At 40.4% G+C, this 17,999-nt stretch overlaps 1 protein-coding gene across 1 annotated transcript; it reads left to right on the top strand.

Moving 5' to 3' along the window:
• The first annotated feature begins 724 nt into the window (after positions 1–724).
• On the top strand, positions 725–17,751 carry taf1b (TATA box binding protein (Tbp)-associated factor, RNA polymerase I, B). Its single transcript, XM_085770399.1, has 17 exons — positions 725–874; positions 1,577–1,818; positions 2,499–2,597; positions 3,627–3,714; positions 4,269–4,369; positions 4,484–4,576; positions 6,105–6,177; positions 6,483–6,657; positions 6,762–6,861; positions 7,954–8,101; positions 10,673–10,847; positions 10,979–11,016; positions 11,127–11,214; positions 12,018–12,088; positions 12,628–12,886; positions 13,812–14,098; positions 17,334–17,751. The coding sequence occupies exons 2-16, from the start codon at positions 1,801–1,803 to the stop codon at positions 14,083–14,085; spliced, it is 1,800 nt and encodes a 599-aa protein (XP_085626525.1). The 5' UTR covers positions 725–874; positions 1,577–1,800; the 3' UTR covers positions 14,086–14,098; positions 17,334–17,751.
• Positions 17,752–17,999: the final 248 nt, after the last annotated feature.

Here is a 17,999-nt window from a genome sequence, read left to right as displayed (position 1 = left end):
AAACCAGTAAGAGGCTTGTATTTACTGCATGATCAGACTTTGTTTTCATTGATATGCACCATTTCCCTCAATTTACCTAGGCATACATTGATGTCACCAGACCATTGCTGAATAAATGTTAACAAAAGAAAAGAGTGTTTTTATTATCCATTTAATATTCTACATCAGAATCCGAAATATATGATTAATCCCTGCAACAGTTCTCCGTTTCAGATATATATACTAAAAGTTTAAGTAAGTTATGTAAAAAAAATAATAATATTACCACCAAATTCAAAATGTAACAAAAAACCCTAACAAAAAGTCATTCCTTCATTTAAATGTATGATATAATAATTACAAAATCAAATTATTGATAACATAAATTGGTAATCAATTAAAAGATGAACTAGCTACTAAATCTAAACACTACTCTCTCTACCCTACCCTCAACACTCAAAAAATTAAATTAAACTCAAAATGTAAAATGATAATATAGGCTACCTAACCCTAACCCCTAAAATTAAACAAAAAATAACTGACATAGAATAAAGGGTAATACTAAATATTTAGATTAACTAAAAAATATCAGATTTACTATTGTTTATGTCCAAGAAATACAATATTCTGTCCTCCAGATTGACTTTTTTTTTGCTGTTTAATATTTTTGTAAACTGTTTTATTTTGAAAATCCACCGTCAAATTCCGTTTGTGTTGGTTCCAACTTTACAAACTAATGAGTCAAACACGCTGGAATCTCAAAAGGCTCCAGAAACATTTATCTAAAAAACTGATCGTGATTTCTCTCAGAGCGGGTTGAGGCGAAGAGTTAAAGCTGCTGAACAAACAGAAAGTGAAGCGGATAGAGGTGAAACCTGCCTGTCGTCCATCTTATGTAAGAAAAAAACACAGAGACATCTGGCTGCTCTATTTATAACATCTGATCTCATCCAAATCCGCTTTTACTACAACATACTGTACAATTACACACACAGCAGTAAAAACCATTGGGGAACCTGTTAAACACAAGAAACTGTGAACTCTGCTATACAAAAGTTAAACTGTAGTTTGATATGTGCAAAAATATTAAACTATTATTATCATTATTTTACATGTAATAATCTGAATATTGTATTTTATGTAATACAATAGTCACGTAGGCCTAAGTAGTATATCAAGGTGTTCTTTTTCATTCAGTGTGACACTGCAGAGGTGACATTTCCTGTCTTCACAGACACTTGCAAAGGACAGGAAATACCTAGAGATATCTTTCTTTTATCCATTCATTTATTCATGTAGATATTAATTAAGCAGTCAAAGTCATAATGAAATACACTGGGATTAATCTTGTTTTTTTAATGTATAAATAAGGCTATAGCATTTACAAAATATAGATTAGTGTCAATATTTTATAGTGAGATCTATAGAAATGATGTTGTTATTATTATCATAATTAGTGGCAGTAGCAGCAGTAGTAGTATGTAACCAACATCTAACTTTTGTGTATTTGTGTATTTCAAGTGTTATAGTTTGTTGTCTGTTAAAGATAAAAGAAAAGACAAAGATAAACAGAGACAGGTTTGATTTGTCATTGCAGTAACCTGAGTCGCCTGTAGTTCCTCTCTGTGGCCGCGGGGGGCAGCAGAGCGCCACGCAGCGTCACCGCCACCGGAACTGACGTCAGAAGAAGTAAAGCCCAAACAAACCTGTTGGCACATGTGGGTCAGACAGTAGTGGCTGTGTGTGTGGGGAGAGAATAAACACACAACACATGGAAAGTTTGTAGTTTAAAACTGTTATTTTTTGTTTATAAAGGTGAAGATGGACGACGAACACACGGTAATGACGTTTTATTTGTTACTCTGACGTAATGCTAACGCTAGCTATCGCATGATGTCTCGTATTTTTCTTTTTAGCGCTTTTAACAAACTGAAAACATGATTTAACCTCTTATTTACCCACATTATGACATATTTCTACCATTATACAGTCGATAGCTTGACTATACGTTCTTCAGCTGCTTCCTGTAATGAAAACGTACTTAGATAAACCGTAATGTCCACAGTGTTGACTCCAAATAAAAAAAAGTGATAATTTTACTAATGTAAACCCCATTGACAGAGAAATTAATCCCTGAATTTACCAAATATCTTAAATAAAACTTCATAAATCTGTATGAGATCATTTGAATAATTAAATACTAATTTCAAAGATTAAAAAAAGGCAAATAGTCCTTTTATTAGTGAAGCAGTTAGTTGATAGTCTCAGATTTGTTTGTAGAAGTTGAAGATTGTTAATTATTATAGTTCAATACTTGACATATACTTGACATGATTTAGAATATAAGCATCTTAATGGATTATTAATGTGAATCTAAGGCTAAATAAAGCAAATGATTGTGTCTTGTATTTCTGAGAGATGTATCTTCATGAATAGTCTTATAATATTTGTGTGTGTGTGTGTGTGTGTGTGTGTGTGTGTGTGTGTGTGTGTGTGTGTGTGTGTGTGTGTGTGTGTAGGCCGGCTTCACGCAGCCCTGTGCTCAGTGCTCTGAGGTGAACTGGGGAATCTCAGACGAAGGTCGTTTCTACTGCAAATCATGTCACAACGTCATCGAGGTAAAAATGACATCTTCATTTTCATTTCATTTCTATTTATTCCATTCATGGTTTATATACTTCACATGATTGCACATACCGGTATTTACATGATCTACACATAATCACCATAAATGAAAAGGAGCAGGATGAAGAAACACTTATGGTACCTTCCCCTTTCTATAGTTATAATTGCATTGGCTTAGTGTCAACTCCAATATCATACACTATTTCAGAAAATTTAAGATGATGAAACATATAATAGTAACAACAAGAAAACAAACAAACAACAAAAGTAGCAATGGACACAGTTTAACTATGTGTTAAGTACTTAACATATAATTATTGATATTTGAAGATATATGATGATAGTAATTATAGAAATTGTAGCTTTTATTAGTAAGCACCTTTCAAGTCACCTAAGGACACTTTACAGATAGACAAAATAAATAAAATACAAGGCAACGTACACCAGAGCTACACAGAACAGATGATTCACTAACACAATATCTACATATTAGGAATCAAGAGTAAACATTGTTAACAGCAGCTTCAGAAACTATTCAGATCCCTTCACTTCATTGTATTATAGATTAATTGACTATAAACTGATATAATTGTTCATCAATCAACGCTCAGTAACCAGGAATGAGAACTTCTTTTTTGGAAATTTATCAAGAATCAAGAACTGAAACCTCTCATTAACAAAAGTTTTCAGTTCTTTCTTCAGTCGTCCATCCTCCAGATGTTTCTACAGATGTTCTGCAGGGTTTCAATCAGGATTTGACTCAATGACAGTCAGAGATTTTATTATTGAGCCTCTGTTCTCATGTTGAGTCCATGAGTAAAGATCTTTAAGTTTTTCTCATCAGACCTGAGATTCTTCTTCCTCGTCTTTTATTCTGAATCTTTAAACTGTTGTTTGTCGAAGGCGTCAGCAGGTGGCAGCATCGTGTTTCTAATGTTTCCAGTTGGAGTTGAGTTTCATCTGTGTTCAGGGTTTTTTTTTAAATGTGTCTCTGACCTGTGACTGTGTCTGAACGTCCTCAGAGAACCAAGGAGGTGGTGGACACCAACTTCACCCCCGGCTCCACCAGGGTCTCCACCATCGGCCGAGGAAGCAGAACCAAGAAGTCGGGTCAGTGTCTCCGAAACAAACTGAGCCCAGAATAAACAGGTTTTTAAAAAAGAAATGAGTATTTTCAGTTCAACCTGCTGGATCATAAAGAATCTCAGTGAAAACAGTCTTACATCTAAATCGGTTCAGAGTACCACTGCAGTGCACATTTTAAATGAGAGGAAATAAGCACCGGTTTAGAACAAGCTGCACCTGCTTTTATTACAGCTGTTTTATGTGATTTATGTGAGTTTCAATGTATTTTATGTTTGGTGTTTTGAGCCCAAACTGCAGGCGATTTTCTGTCATTTGATGGACAATAAAGTTTCTTGAATTTAATTGAATTAAAAATAGAAAAATTAAACAGCATATTATTTTACATACAGCATCTACTTGAGTTTTTATTTGAATGAACAGTTAATTAATTGATTAGCTCGTTATTTTTGGACCAAATTTGGACTAGTTCCAGTTTCTAAAACATCGTAATGTGGAGTTTTTTCTATTTTCCACCACGTTGATGTGAATGTGAATGTGAAGCTCTCACCAACACGTGGCTCCCTGTGTCTGTGTTTCAGAGGGAAGTCGTCGTCAGTGGATGGTGTGTGAAGGTTTCCAGTTCATCCTGATGAAACAGGCCGACGCTCTGATCAGACTGGGAGTCTCTCCTCACTTCAAGGTCTGTGTGTGTGTGTGTCTGTGTGTGTCTGTGTGTGTCTGTGTGTGTGTGTGCGTTTGTGTGTGTGTGTGTGAAGCTGTGAGACTGATCAGACTGTTGTTGTTGTTGGTTCAGGACCAGGTGTTGTGCCAGATGTGGAGACTGTTCCTGCAGAAGAGCCAACAGGCGTTCACCAGCAACCCAGTGACTGGCTGCAGCCTCAGACTGGTGAGATGGATAGATAGATAGATAGATAGATAGATAGATAGATAGATAGATAGATAGACAGACAGACAGACAGATAGACAGATAGAGGGATGGATGGATGGATAGATAGATAGATAGATAGACAGACAGACAGACAGACAGATAGAGGGATGGATGGATGGATAGATAGTAGGGGTTCAAAAATAAAAATATGAAACAAATCTGCTGGCTGTCGGCCTCCATTTCCTTAGAATTTGAAAGGCAGTCTGTTTAACTGCACTATTTTTTTTAAAGGGATAGTTCAACATTTTGGCAAATTGGCCCATTGCAATAATCGCTATAGTCATAGCAGTAGGTTCGTTACCTTTAATTGTCGGTGCAAGCTATTTTTAGAACGGCGGAGCAAAGCAGCAGGCTGCTCACAGCTATGCTATGGAGGCTAAGGGAATTTCTTGGTTTCCCTCATCAAACTCATCAAATACACAATCCAACAACTCCAAAACGCTCTGGTGGACAAGTTGTGACCTGCACATTCACCACGCTATGAGATAATAACACAACGTTACCAGACAGAGTTGTTTTAGGGGTAAATTCATGCAAAACCGCTGATGCGCGTTGCGTTCAGGGACAGTTTTTCAGCAAGCAGACTCTGTATTTACCTCGAAAACGGCTCCATTTCGTAACGTTCCATTATTATCTCATAGCGTGGTTAACACAACTCACTCACAACTTGTCCACGAAAGCGTTTTGGAGTTTTGGGATTTTGTATTTGATGAGTTTGATGAGGTAAACCAAGAAATTCCTTTAGCCTCCATAGCGTAGCTCTGAGCAGCCTGCCGCTCCGCTGTTCTAAAAATAGCTTACACCGACAAATAAAGGTAACAAACCTACCGCTATGACTATAGCGATTATGGCAATGGGCCAATTTGCCAAAATGTTGAACTATCCCTTTAATAAAGAGGCACTTTTAATTTTGTTACTTAAACAATATGTGATTTTACTTTTATGCAACAGTTTCAACAATTCCATCTAAGCATGGATAAATGTTTAAAACTCAAAAAATGTGAAAAAGACACTTCAGTCATTCTGTCTTGCAAAGCAGACTGGAGTCGATCATGAGGATCCTTTGCACGCCGACAGACTGAAGCAGAAATCATTATGAATCAAATCGTTTTGAATCGAAAATCGATTTTGAATCGAATCATAGCCCCAAAAATCAGAATCAAATCTAATCGTGAGATAGTGAAAGATTCCCACCCCAAATAGATAGATAGATAGACATGCTTTTGTTTTTATTTATTGTATTTTGTACCAGGGAACATCTATGTATGGGACAGCAGATGGAAATTAGCCTGTGGCTACAATCCGGCTTGTTTACGATTTTATGTTTCGTTCATGAACTTGCACTGTCCCACTTTAAATAAATTGAATTGAATTGAATTGATAGATGGACGGATGGATGGACAAACTGACGGACGGACGGACGGACAGACAGACAGACAACCAGATAGATAGATAGATAACTCTCTCTCTCTCTCTCTCTCCTCAGAGAAACCTGGACTCGGACTCGGAGAGCGCTGCAGAGACGTACTTCACGTCGGCTAGTGAGACGACGATCCAAGGTCAGTAACGATCAGACGAAGCCTCCAGTTGTAACCCTTCAACACCTTATAAGGAAGAATAGAAGTAAATACAACTTACGAGTAATATTAGTGTATATAATATTTAGTATTTTAACCGCCATTAATCACAGAATTGTAATGCGATTAATCAAGATCATTATTTTAATCGTTTGACATCCCTAGTTTTTTTTATAAGAAAAAAACAAAACAAAACAACCACAGCAAAAACAACAGACTTGATTTAATCTGATTTGGCTCCAACACGTTGAGGTTAAAAAGTCTAAACTCTCTCTGCGGCTCCTCAGACGACACCAGCGACCGGTCGCAGCCGGACTCGGGCTCCGTCGACGCCTTCAGGTTCACCAGGTCCCAGAGGAAGAGGAGCAGTCGCCACCTGATGAGCATGAGGAAGACTCTGGCTCTGCTCCACCTCGCTCTGGTCTGGAGCCGCCAGCCGCTGACGCTCAGCGACCTGCTCCGGTAACAGCTGCACACATCTGGATGAGAGCGTCGGAGGGGAGAGAGGAAGTCCTGGAGGAGCTTAGTGGATGAACGTGTGTGTTTTTTATTTGAATTGTTTCCAGGTTGGTGAAGGAAGGTCACGTCCCGTACGTCAGCGCCTACGAGGAGCTGCCGGAGGAGATGATGCTGAAAGGCAGCGACAGCTTCGTCTTCAGAGTCGAGGTCAGAAACGATGCAGGGTTTTATTAATTTAATGGTCAATAATTCAATGTTTGTCGATTTATGATACAATTTTGATTTGATTTTCAGTGATTGATATGATGAACTGTCGTCTCCTGATTTAACACAGTCACTTCCCTTCATATTGAACCACAAAAAAAAAAAAAACACTAAAATATCACTTGACATTTTTATTTCTGAGCTTAAACAGACATAAAAATGAAAAAAAAAAACTCTAATAAAATGAACTTTCCTGTTAAATAAATATGTATTTGTGAAAGCAATATCAGATTTTTGCTAATAAAAAGACAAATAAGTTGCATACTGTCCCTTTAAACAACATTAAAATGCTGTTTGTTTACATTAAAGTTGGGTTTTAGTGTGAATCTACTTTCTACTTAGAGTCTAAAACTAAATTTTTTAAAGGGATCGTTCATCATTTTTGGCAAATTGGCCCATTGAAACAGTTGATTAAAACAATTGTTTTAGAGGTAAATACAGAGACTGCTTGATGAAAAACTGTCCCTGAAGGCAACACGCATCAGCGGTTTTGCATGAATTTCCCTCTAAAACAACTCTGTCTGGTAATGTTCTGTTATTATCTCATAGCGTGGTGAATGTGCAGGTCACAACTTGTCCACTAGAGCGTTTTGGAGTTGTTGGATTGTGTATTTGATGAGTTTGATGAGGGAAACCAAGAAATCCCATTAGCCTCCGTAGCGTAGCTCTGAGCAGCTCACGGCTCTGCTCCGCCGTTCTAAAAATAGCTTGCACCAACAATTAAAGGTAACAAACCTACTGCTATGACTATATAGGGATTATGGAAATGGGCCAATTTGCCAAAATATTGAACTATCCCTTTAATTAATTAGCTTCACACACGTTGTCACTCAGATGGGGAATTTCAAAATAAAGGCGCATCTTACAAATGATATAAGTATCTGAGTCATTGTATTGTCACTCCTCTAGTTTTAGTCCTCAGTTTCTTTGCCCGTGTTGATTGACAGCCAGTCAGACCAATCAGAGCTCCTGTGTTAAAGTGGGCGGGGCTTCAGACGTGTAGTTTCATCGTGGTGGGTGACGTTGTTTCCGCAGAGCGCCCCGTCCCACCGGCTGGTTCACCGGGAGGCCGAGGCTCTGATCTCCTTCCTGCAGCTCCACGCCTTTCCTCCAATCGGACGCCAGAGTCTCCTGCACCCGGCGCTGCTCAGCGTTCGCTACCTGACCGACGCCAACCTGCCCGGTAACGCCTCTACCCCAGAGGTTTATATAGGTTTTACCTTTTAAAGGGATACGCCAACATTTTTTCTTTTAGTGTCTTGCCTCACTCCCGAGTCCATGACCAGCAGATAGACACCATCGTTTCGACTGTGCGTGCAGTAACGAGGGAGATAGAGCCGTATCGCCTGTAATTAGCTTAGCTCAAACTCTGGAAGTGTATGGGTAGTGTTAGCCTGCCTCCACCTAAAGTCATCAAAGACACTCTACAGCAACTCTAAACGGAAACCGGCGGGCCGATCTTCGTCTCAGAGCTGACAAAACTCTCCGGTAAGGCATCTTGAGCGGTCAAATGCCGGTAACGGGACGAGATCGGTCAAAACGGAGGGTTCAAGCAAAGACGGTTTATTTTGGTCCAAGCTAGCTACATCGAGGGTAGGTTAGCTTCCTATTTCAAAGTAAAAGCACTTCTGTATGTAAAGGGCAACGGGTGTTTTGTGAAAGTAACCGGGAGTGCGTTGGTCACAACGGCTAGCTTGAGTAGCGCCGAATTCGTCCGAACAAAATTGTAAACAGCTGGTATTTAGACAAATTAACGACACACTGCTGATCTAAACGGCTACTTTCTCGCCTAAAGATTTTTGAAATGTCGATAAAGTGATATATTTACAGAGTTTAGAGCTAAAATGAAATCAGCTTCTCACTGCTGATTTGGGCTCGGGTAGGAGGCAGGCTAACACTACCTATACACTTCTAGCGTTTGAGCTAAGCTAATTACGGGCGATACGGCTCTATCTCCCTTGTTACTGCACGCACAGTCGAAAGGATGGTGTCTATCTGCTGGTCATGGACTCGGGAGTGAGGCAAGACATGGGAAAAAAAAATGTTGGCGTATCCCTTTAATGGACAGATGTTTGATCTTCTCGCTGCTGTGTAGTCGTTTTAGAAGACAAAATAGTGATAGGATCACCAGGGGCACGGCAAGTGGCAACTGTAAAATCTCACGCCGTAAGACCTCCTTTGGGCAATCAGCCTTCTCTATAAAGAGTTCCCAGATGTGGAATTCACTACCGACCGAAATAAAACTAACCCGAGACATTAGAATTTTTAATACAAAGGTTAAAATCTGGCTGAAACAAAATCAGAACTGTATGCATTTTTAGACTTGGTATGATTTTAGATGTATTGTACATTTTATAGTGTTGTTATGTAATTTTGATGTCTTTCTTCTTAGCTTCTTTTTTCTACTAAAAGCCTAACTAGGGACGGGAGTTGGAAACTAGCATTAGCTATAGGGCTGACCCGATTATCATATTTTTGATAATCGAATCTTCGCGGACATAAAATCGAATAATATAATATCGGGTGCGCTATCGTAATGTCTGGGGGGGCGGCGCGATCGTAGCGGAAATAATGAAAGTAGTGGCAAACAAACACTGCATATCTCCAAAATCAGGCAGGTTTCCAGGATGCCAAGTAGCCTACTCATTTTAATGTAACAATTGCCTATGAGAACCGTGTCAAAAAGGGAAAAAGGAGGAAAAAAAAAAATCGATCACGGACTTTCATGATCGATTGCCATGGCAACGAACGAAGCTTCGAAGCTTCAAATTTTTTTGGGTCAGCCCTAATTAGCTATAATCTCTGTATGCAGAACATCAGTAGTTGCGTTTCCATCCACCTTTTTTTATTCGCATTTTCAAAAATTGCGAATAAATACTTGAATGGAAACGCCAGAAATTCGAATAAAGGCAGTAAATGCGCATAAAAGTTTATACGCTTGGAGGGGGTGGATTTGTCAGCGTATCGATTAAAGGAAATGCGAGTTTTTGTGATGGAAACAGATGATGTGAATTGAGCCAGAGTTTGTGGGTGAAGCTGCTGGACTTCACCCAGCGACGCCCCGGTGTCCCAGCTCTCCTCTCTGCACCGCGACACAAACGCGCTCCGTAACCCATAATCTTTTGTTTATGACGGTTAAGACTACACAAACACACGCCGTAACATAACGTATCCACCGCTACATTTATTGATTTTTCACCGGCTTCGTATGTAAACAGATGCACATGGGCAAGAGGAGCATAACCAAAACAGCGGAAAAGCGAGCAGACTGTCACAGTTCCTACTGTCTTTCTGTGTAAATATCTCATGTTACAACATGAAAACCTAAAGTGCGGCCTATATATGTATTTTCTTTTAAAATGTAGCTGGTGCGGCTTATACAGGTGCGTCTATAGTCCGGAAAGTACGTAAATTGTCCATGATGTTGAGTGTTAGCTGAGTGTCAACTGTTGGATACATTCACGCTCTCTTATGACGTAATCTCACGGTGCACTCCTCCTAATCGCAAAACACTAATGAATGGAAACGGGCATAAATTCGCTTTGCTTTTTGCGCATTTTTACAAAATCCGCTTTTAAATTCGATACGACTTGGATGGAAACCCAGCTAGTCACATTGACTTGTTTGTAACGAGTGGAAGTGTCACTATGTTAACCTGCATTGTCCCTATCAAATAAACTGAATTGAATTCTTCCTTTTCTTCTTTTTCCTCTACCACTCCTCTTCTTCCTCTTCTTCTTCCTCTTCTGTTCAGACGAGCTCCACCCGTGGGTCTGCAGCGTGATGGAGCGCGCCGGTTTGGCGGATCAGACGCAGCTCTCGTTCCACCCTCTGTTCTGTCGCTTCCTGCCGCAGTTCGAGCTCCGCGCCGCCGCCCTCGTCATCGTCACCATGAAGTTCATCTTCGGCCTGGACGACCACACCGAGTGGTAACCGCCTCCCCTCCTCTTCATCATCATCATCATCATCATCATCATCATCATCATCATCATCATCATCATCGTCACCACAAACAGTTCACAGATGAATTTAACGAGTGCGTTTGATTCGTGTCTTTCAGGAGTTTATCCAGTGAAGTCAACGTCCAGGACGAAGACGGTTCGTTATTCTTTTTCTTTTTTTTCCTAAAGACGTTACTTTATTGTTTTGTTTTGTTTTGTTGGTTTTTTTTGACGTTCATCCAAATTGTTATTCTGTCCCTCGTTCAGGAGACATGTTTAACCTGAGGCGGTGGTACAGAGTGACGCAGGCCGCTCTGATCAAAGCTCAGCAGAGGTTACAAGTCGATGTCTCCAGGTGAGGTCACATTATTATTATTAAATACACTTCATATTTGAACAAAAAAAAAAGGTCAATTAAAGGGATAGTTCAACATTTTGGCAAATTGGCCCCTTGCCATAATCCCTATAGTCATAGCAGTAGGTGCGTTAACTTTAAATGTTGGTGCAAGCTGTTTTTAGAACGGCGGAGCAGAGCCGTGAGCTGCTCAGAGCTACGCTACGGAGGCTCATGGGATTTCTTGGTTTCCCTCATCAAACTCATCAAATACACAATCCAACAACTCCACAACGCTCTGGTGGACAAGTTGTGACCTGCACATTCACCACGCTATGAGATAATAACACAACGTTACCAGACAGAGTTGTTTTAGAGGGAAATTCATGCAAAACCGCTGATGCGCGTTGCCTTCAGGGACAGTTTTTCATCAAGCAGTCTCTGCATTTACCTCTAAAACAACTCTGTCTGCTAACGTTGTGTTATTATCTCATAGCGTGGTGAATGTGCAGGTCACAACTTGTCCACCAGAGCGTTGTGGAGTTGTTGGATTGTGTATTTGATGAGTTTGATGAGGGAAACCAAGAAATCCCATAATGAGCCTCCGTAGTGTAGCTCTGAGTAGCTCGCAGCTCTGCTCCGCCGTTCTAAAAATAGCTTGCACCGACAATTAAAAGTAACGAACCTACTGCTATGACTATAGGGATTATGGCAATGGGCCAGTTTGCCAAAATGTTGAACTATCCCTTTAATCATGATCAATTATGGACACTAAAATGTTTGGAGTTTAAAACATGTTTTTCTTTTTTCCTTCACTCTCTCAGGCGACGGTGGAAGGCGACGAAACTCATTTCCCGGAACAAGAAGAACAAGGCTGTGATGATAAAGAAGAAAAGTAAGAAAGTACCGATTGATATTGATTAAAGGGACAACGAGGAGTTTTGGAAAAGCGAAGCGTTTTCACACTACATTTATGAGCCTCCGCGCGCACCGTGAAATTCTTTGACCGGCGCAAGACAGACTCATGTTTTCATTCATCAATAATTAAAGTCAGAGTTCAAAGACGATCACATACCGCCGTAGTTTCGACCATAAACGGCGATTCGGCGGCGTTATTCTCATGACTCGCCACGAAACCGAAAGTAAGGAAACGTTGGTCGGCTCGACCAGCATCTCCGCCACCACTAATAATAACAAAATAACCATAGAGACAAAACCATATATTTATCGAAAATGGGCCCATTAACAAGTGTGGGTAGCGGAGATTCATCCACATTAATATGAGACTTTTTTATTGTCGCAGAATTTTTCGTTCTGCCGATGGAGAAACTCCTTGTTGTCCCTTTTAATAGATGGAAACAAAAGAAACACAAACCCAAATCGTGTGTGTGTGTGTGTGTGTGTGTGTGTGTGTCTGTGTGTGTGTGTGTGCAGGGATGGCCGAGCAGGTTCAGATGTGTTTCGAGAGGCTGTCGTCTCGCCAGGTGAGCGTCTCGCCGTCCGCCCCGTCCAGCTTCAGGTTCTGCTGGGGCGACGAGGACGGAGCGGACGGCCCCAGTCTGCACCACAAGAGGCTGGTCGCCGTCATGACCGCTCACCATGACGACGGAGACGGAGACGGCGATGGCGACGGCCTCCTGACCCCGGCCAACTCCTGCTACTGGCACCCGGCGCTCAGGGACTGTGACAAGCAGTGAGTCAGCACCTTCGCATTAAAAGGATAGTTCACCCAAAATTGAAATTTCACTCATTATCTACTCACCCTCATGTCGACTAAGGGCTGGGAGAAGTTTCAGAGTCCTCCGTGGCTTCTCTGAGTTACAGGGGGTCTCGGCGTAGCAGTGCATGTCCATATAACGGTTGCAAATGGATACCAACTGTCTTCGTAACAAAAAGACACACCAAAAAACATCCAAATACCTCCATGCTGCTCGTATGTAATGCCCCTCTTGTATTGAAGCCCCGAAATGTGAAATTGTTCCGAAAAAAATTAAATAAGTCTATATTTCAAGCTTGTTTGTAGCGGAAGCTCCTCTTCCTGGTCCGTCCAAATCTTGCGCGATTTGCGCCGGCGTCAGTAATTGCACTTACAAATCGCGCGAGATTTGGATGGACCAGGAAGAGGAGCTTCGAGAAGCTTCCGCTACAAAACGAGCTTGAAATATAGACTTATTTAATTTTTTTTGGGACAATTTCGCATTTCGGGGCTTCAATACAAGACGGACATTACATACGAGCAGCATGGAGGTATTTGGATGTTTTTTGATGTGTCTTTTTGTTACGAAGACAGTTGGTATCCATTTGCAACCGTTATATGGACATGCACTGCTACGCCGAGACCCCCTGTAACTCAGAGAAGCCACGGAGGACTCTGAAACTTCTCCCAGCCCTTAGTCCACATGAGGGTGAGTAGATCATGAGTGAAATTTAAATTTTGGGTGAACTATCCCTTTAAAGACCTAAAACGTTAGGAAAATACAGCCCCGAGTTGAATTTGCCCGGAATTGTCCTTTTATTACAGTTTTACAGTTTAAAAAGTTTGTTTTTTAGGATTTGAAGGTGTGGAGGTCCGTACGGTCTCTGATTGGTTGATTGGTCCCTCTGCTGCTGCTCCACAGTCAGTGTCGCGGTCACTACGCGGAGGTGGAGGCGACGCTGCCGCGCTCGTTCGTCTGGCTGCTGCAGCTCTTCTGCTTCCTGCTGGACGTGAAGCCGGCGCCGCTGTACGAGGAGGTGCTGGCGGTGGAGAGACGAGTCTTCAGCACCGCGCTGCCGTGGAACAAACGCCCCGCCAAGGCCAGGACCACAACCACCAGGACCACAACCACCAGGACCACGACTACCAGGACCAGGACTGGGACCAAGACCAGAAGCAACAAGAAGAAACGATAAAATAAACCTTCAGGTAACTTCACCCAAATCAATAAGTCACATTATTATCGGTGCGTTCAAGGACACTTAGGGGAATTCAAGATCTGAGAGTCAACGGTTGAACAACTTTCGGTAACACTTTACTTGAATACGGGTTCATAAGATTGACATAATACTGTCATAACCATAACATGTAGGGGTGGGAGAAAAAAATCGATTCACATAAATATCGCAATATCTTTTTTGACGATTTTTAAATCAATTTTTTTTTTTCAAAAATCGATTTTTTATTTTTTTTTTGGATTTTTTAAAATATTGTGCAATGTGCATTTGTTAGCCTTTTTACATACAGAGAGTACAGGTTTTGAAAAGGATTTAAGTTCACTTTATAATGGAGTACGTTAATTTATAGGCTCCTACAGTATTTGTGTGCAGATAAATGTTAAAATGCAGACTAAAAATCGAGAGAATCGGCAAAATCGTAGAATCGCAATTTAAATCAAATCGCCATCCAAAAAATCGTAGAAGAATCGAATCGGGAGAAAAGCATATCGTCCCAGCCCTAATAACATGACAGCTGTTATGAACATCAATGAATACTTATGACAGCTGTCGTTAAGTGTCTGTATTCGGTAAGTTATGTCACTTTTGATGCAAAGTTGACATTGTTTGAGATGTCATAGCAGACCTAATTGCCAAAATGTTTAAATTATGTCAAGTTCTCATAACAAAAACATCTCAAACAATGTCAACTTTTATCAAAAGTGACATAACTTACCGACAACTGTCATAAGTATTCATTGATGTTTATGGCAGGTGTTATGTCATGGTTATGACAGTGTTATGTCCGTTTTATGAACCCGTATTCAAGTAAAGTGTTACCCAACTTTCACTTTTATCAACCTGACATTTTTCTTTATCGTCCTTTCTTTGAATAAACTTTATTGAAACAAGACCGGGAAGTTTACAACAACTTCAAAACATGTTGCATGAATATATATCTTTTTTTTTTGTACATACATCTGTAGATTAAATAAATAACACAACAACAAGGAGAAAGACTTTTTGTTCATGAGTTTGGTCGAAATAACAAATAAATGAATCAGAATTTTTTTCTTTCAAATTAGTAAAATTAGTCAAATTAGTTTGTCGACCGTCATCGCTCCGTATTAGAGCAGTTCTGCCTAAAAACTAAACTAAAATGTGCCTTTTTATTGTTTTTTATTTGTTGGTTTGTATTTCATATTTCACCTCCATGTACATCAGAAGTATTTTTTAATAAATGCCACATTGTTGAATATAAATTTCCAATTTTTCTTTCATTTGTCGCCACTAAAACTCAAAGAAAATTGATTAGATAGATATACTTTATTGATCCCAAGCTGCGAAAATTGGATGATCAACAGGAAAATCAATCAATTCTAATAATCAGTTAGTTGATATTCAATTAAAAATGTGTTTCTGAACCAAAACATCTGAGTTATTGACGGTTGCTGGATAAAACAGCACAGAGATTTTAGATATTAGAAAAATAAAGCAAAAGAAAAAATAAATCACATCAAAAGTAAGTGATAAAATCTTTTCAGCGATCAGTTATTGGAGGAAACGATCGATAGATCAACTTCAACCTGATGAGAGAACAAAGACAAACCGAAAACTGTCTTTGTTTTTATAGTGTTTTTTTTTTTCTTTCTTTGTGTTTGAGCTGAAACAAAGAAAGTCAGAAACACAGTGACACACAGTGAACAGCAGAGGGAGACACACACACACACACACACACACACACACACACACACACAGGAAACACTCGTTTACACAGAGGAGCTGCAGCTGAACACACTGCAGTAACACAACACACACACAGTAGAAACCTACAGGTAATGTAGTGTGTAAGATGATAAAGTCAACAAACTGTTTTTTTTCCTCCTGTATCAGAATCTACAAACAATTTTTATAATAATTGATCATTAATATTGATCATTTCCCTCCTAAAACACAGCTGAAGTTTCTCATAATGAGTCACAGCGACTTCAGAAATAAAAAATATTAAACTAAAAAGTGAAGCAACAGAAAGAAAAACAAGCAGGTTTTAAATTTCAATAAAATATTTCAACGTTACACAAAGTTTTTATCTTTCTATGTAATAAAAATATCAAGCTTTTTTATCAATAATTAAGTGAGGAAGTCGTCACTTTAATTGATTATAACATAGACAACGTGTCAGTGAACAGCAGAGACATCATGAGTCTTTGTGTGGACGTAAACACACACACGACCAAGAACCAACAGAAACAGTTCGTTAGGATTCGTATACACTAACGAGACCTGATGGTTCAGGTGTCGTGGTTTTTTTTGCCACCTGATGAACTTTGGTCTCTTTTAGCTCAGTGTTTGGTCTCCACATGAGGAAACAGAGCTTTTATTTTGAAAGTCCCAGAACACGAAGTAGTTTTCCTGCCGATACAGAAACATTGTGACTCTGTTGTCCAGTTGTGTAACGACTAATTCACATGAAACAATACAAGAATGAGGCAGGAACATTTAAAGGGATAGTTCAACATTTGGGCAAATTGGCCCATTGCCATAATCCCTATAGTCATAGCAGTAGGTTCGTTACCTTTAATTGTTGGTGCAAGCTATTTTTAGAACGGCGGAGCAGAGCCGTGAGCTGCTCAGAGCTACGCTACGGAGGCTCATGGGATTTCTTGGTTTCCCTCATCAAACTCATCAAATACACAATCCAACAACTCCACAACGCTCTGGTGGACAAGTTGTGACCTGCACATTCACCACGCTATGAGATAATAACACAACGTTACCAGACAGAGTTGTTTTAGAGGGAAATACAGAGACTGCTTGATGAAAAACTGTCCCTGAAGGCAACGTGCATCAGCGGTTTTGCATGAATTTCCCTCTAAAACAACTCTGTCTGGTAACGTTCTGTTATTATCTCATAGCGTGGTGAATGTGCAGGTCACAACTTGTCCACCAGAGCGTTGTGGAGTTGTTGGATTGTGTATTTGATGAGTTTGATGAGGGAAACCAAGAAATCCCATGAGCCTCCGTAGCGTAGCTCTGAGCAGCTCGCGGCTCTGCTCCGCCGTTCTAAAAACAGCTTGCACCGACAATTAAAGGTAACGAACCTACTGCTATGACTATAGGGATTATGGCAATGGGCCAATTTGCCCAAATGTTGAACTATTCCTTTAAATATTATGGTATTATTATCAATATTAATATTTATTATTATTATTATGAACTGTCTCCAGGTTGTGGGAGGACAGGAAGTCGTCTCAGGACGCTGGACTCAACGAGCCGTATGTGAATGCAGCACGAGGGCCCCGCTTCCCTCCGCGCGCCGAGGTGACAGGAGGTAACGGCTGCTCTCTATAGTATTACCATGGCAACATGCCCAACGCTGTAAAGTTCCCTAGCAACAGCCGCGAACATGGCAACCACCAAAATAAACCCCCACCACCACCAACGCCACCGCCGCCATCACTGTCGCCGTCGCCCGTGTGTGTGTGTGTGTGTGTGTGTGTGTGTGTGAGGCTGATTTGATGCGACAGACTTTATCCAGAGATGATGATGATGATGATGATGATGATGAAGATGAAGATGAAGATGATGAACCTGTGTCTCTTCCTGTGTTTTCTGGTTTTTATTCATAATAAATCTTTATTCCCACTCGGCTCTGAGTCTGACTGATGTTTAACTTTCACCTTTTGTCTCATATAATAATCACAAACACTCCTGAACCTGAACGTACCGCGGTGCGTTCACTTACCCGTCGTGATTCTGGGGATTTTCCACCTGGATTTGAACCTCCTACCTCCTCCTCTTCCTCCTCCTCCTCCTCCTCCTCCTCCTCCTCCTCCTCCTCCTCCGATCTCTTCACCTGCAGGTGTTTGACTTCCCACGACTTGTGACCTCAT

This window comes from Trachurus japonicus, chromosome 24 (genome assembly GCF_045865225.1).
Source record: "Trachurus japonicus isolate A0001 chromosome 24, Traja_1.0".
Classification (NCBI taxonomy): domain Eukaryota; kingdom Metazoa; phylum Chordata; class Actinopteri; order Carangiformes; family Carangidae; genus Trachurus; species Trachurus japonicus.
The sequence above is the reverse complement of the archived record's forward strand: the minus strand, read 5'-3'. Positions and strand labels throughout refer to the sequence as shown.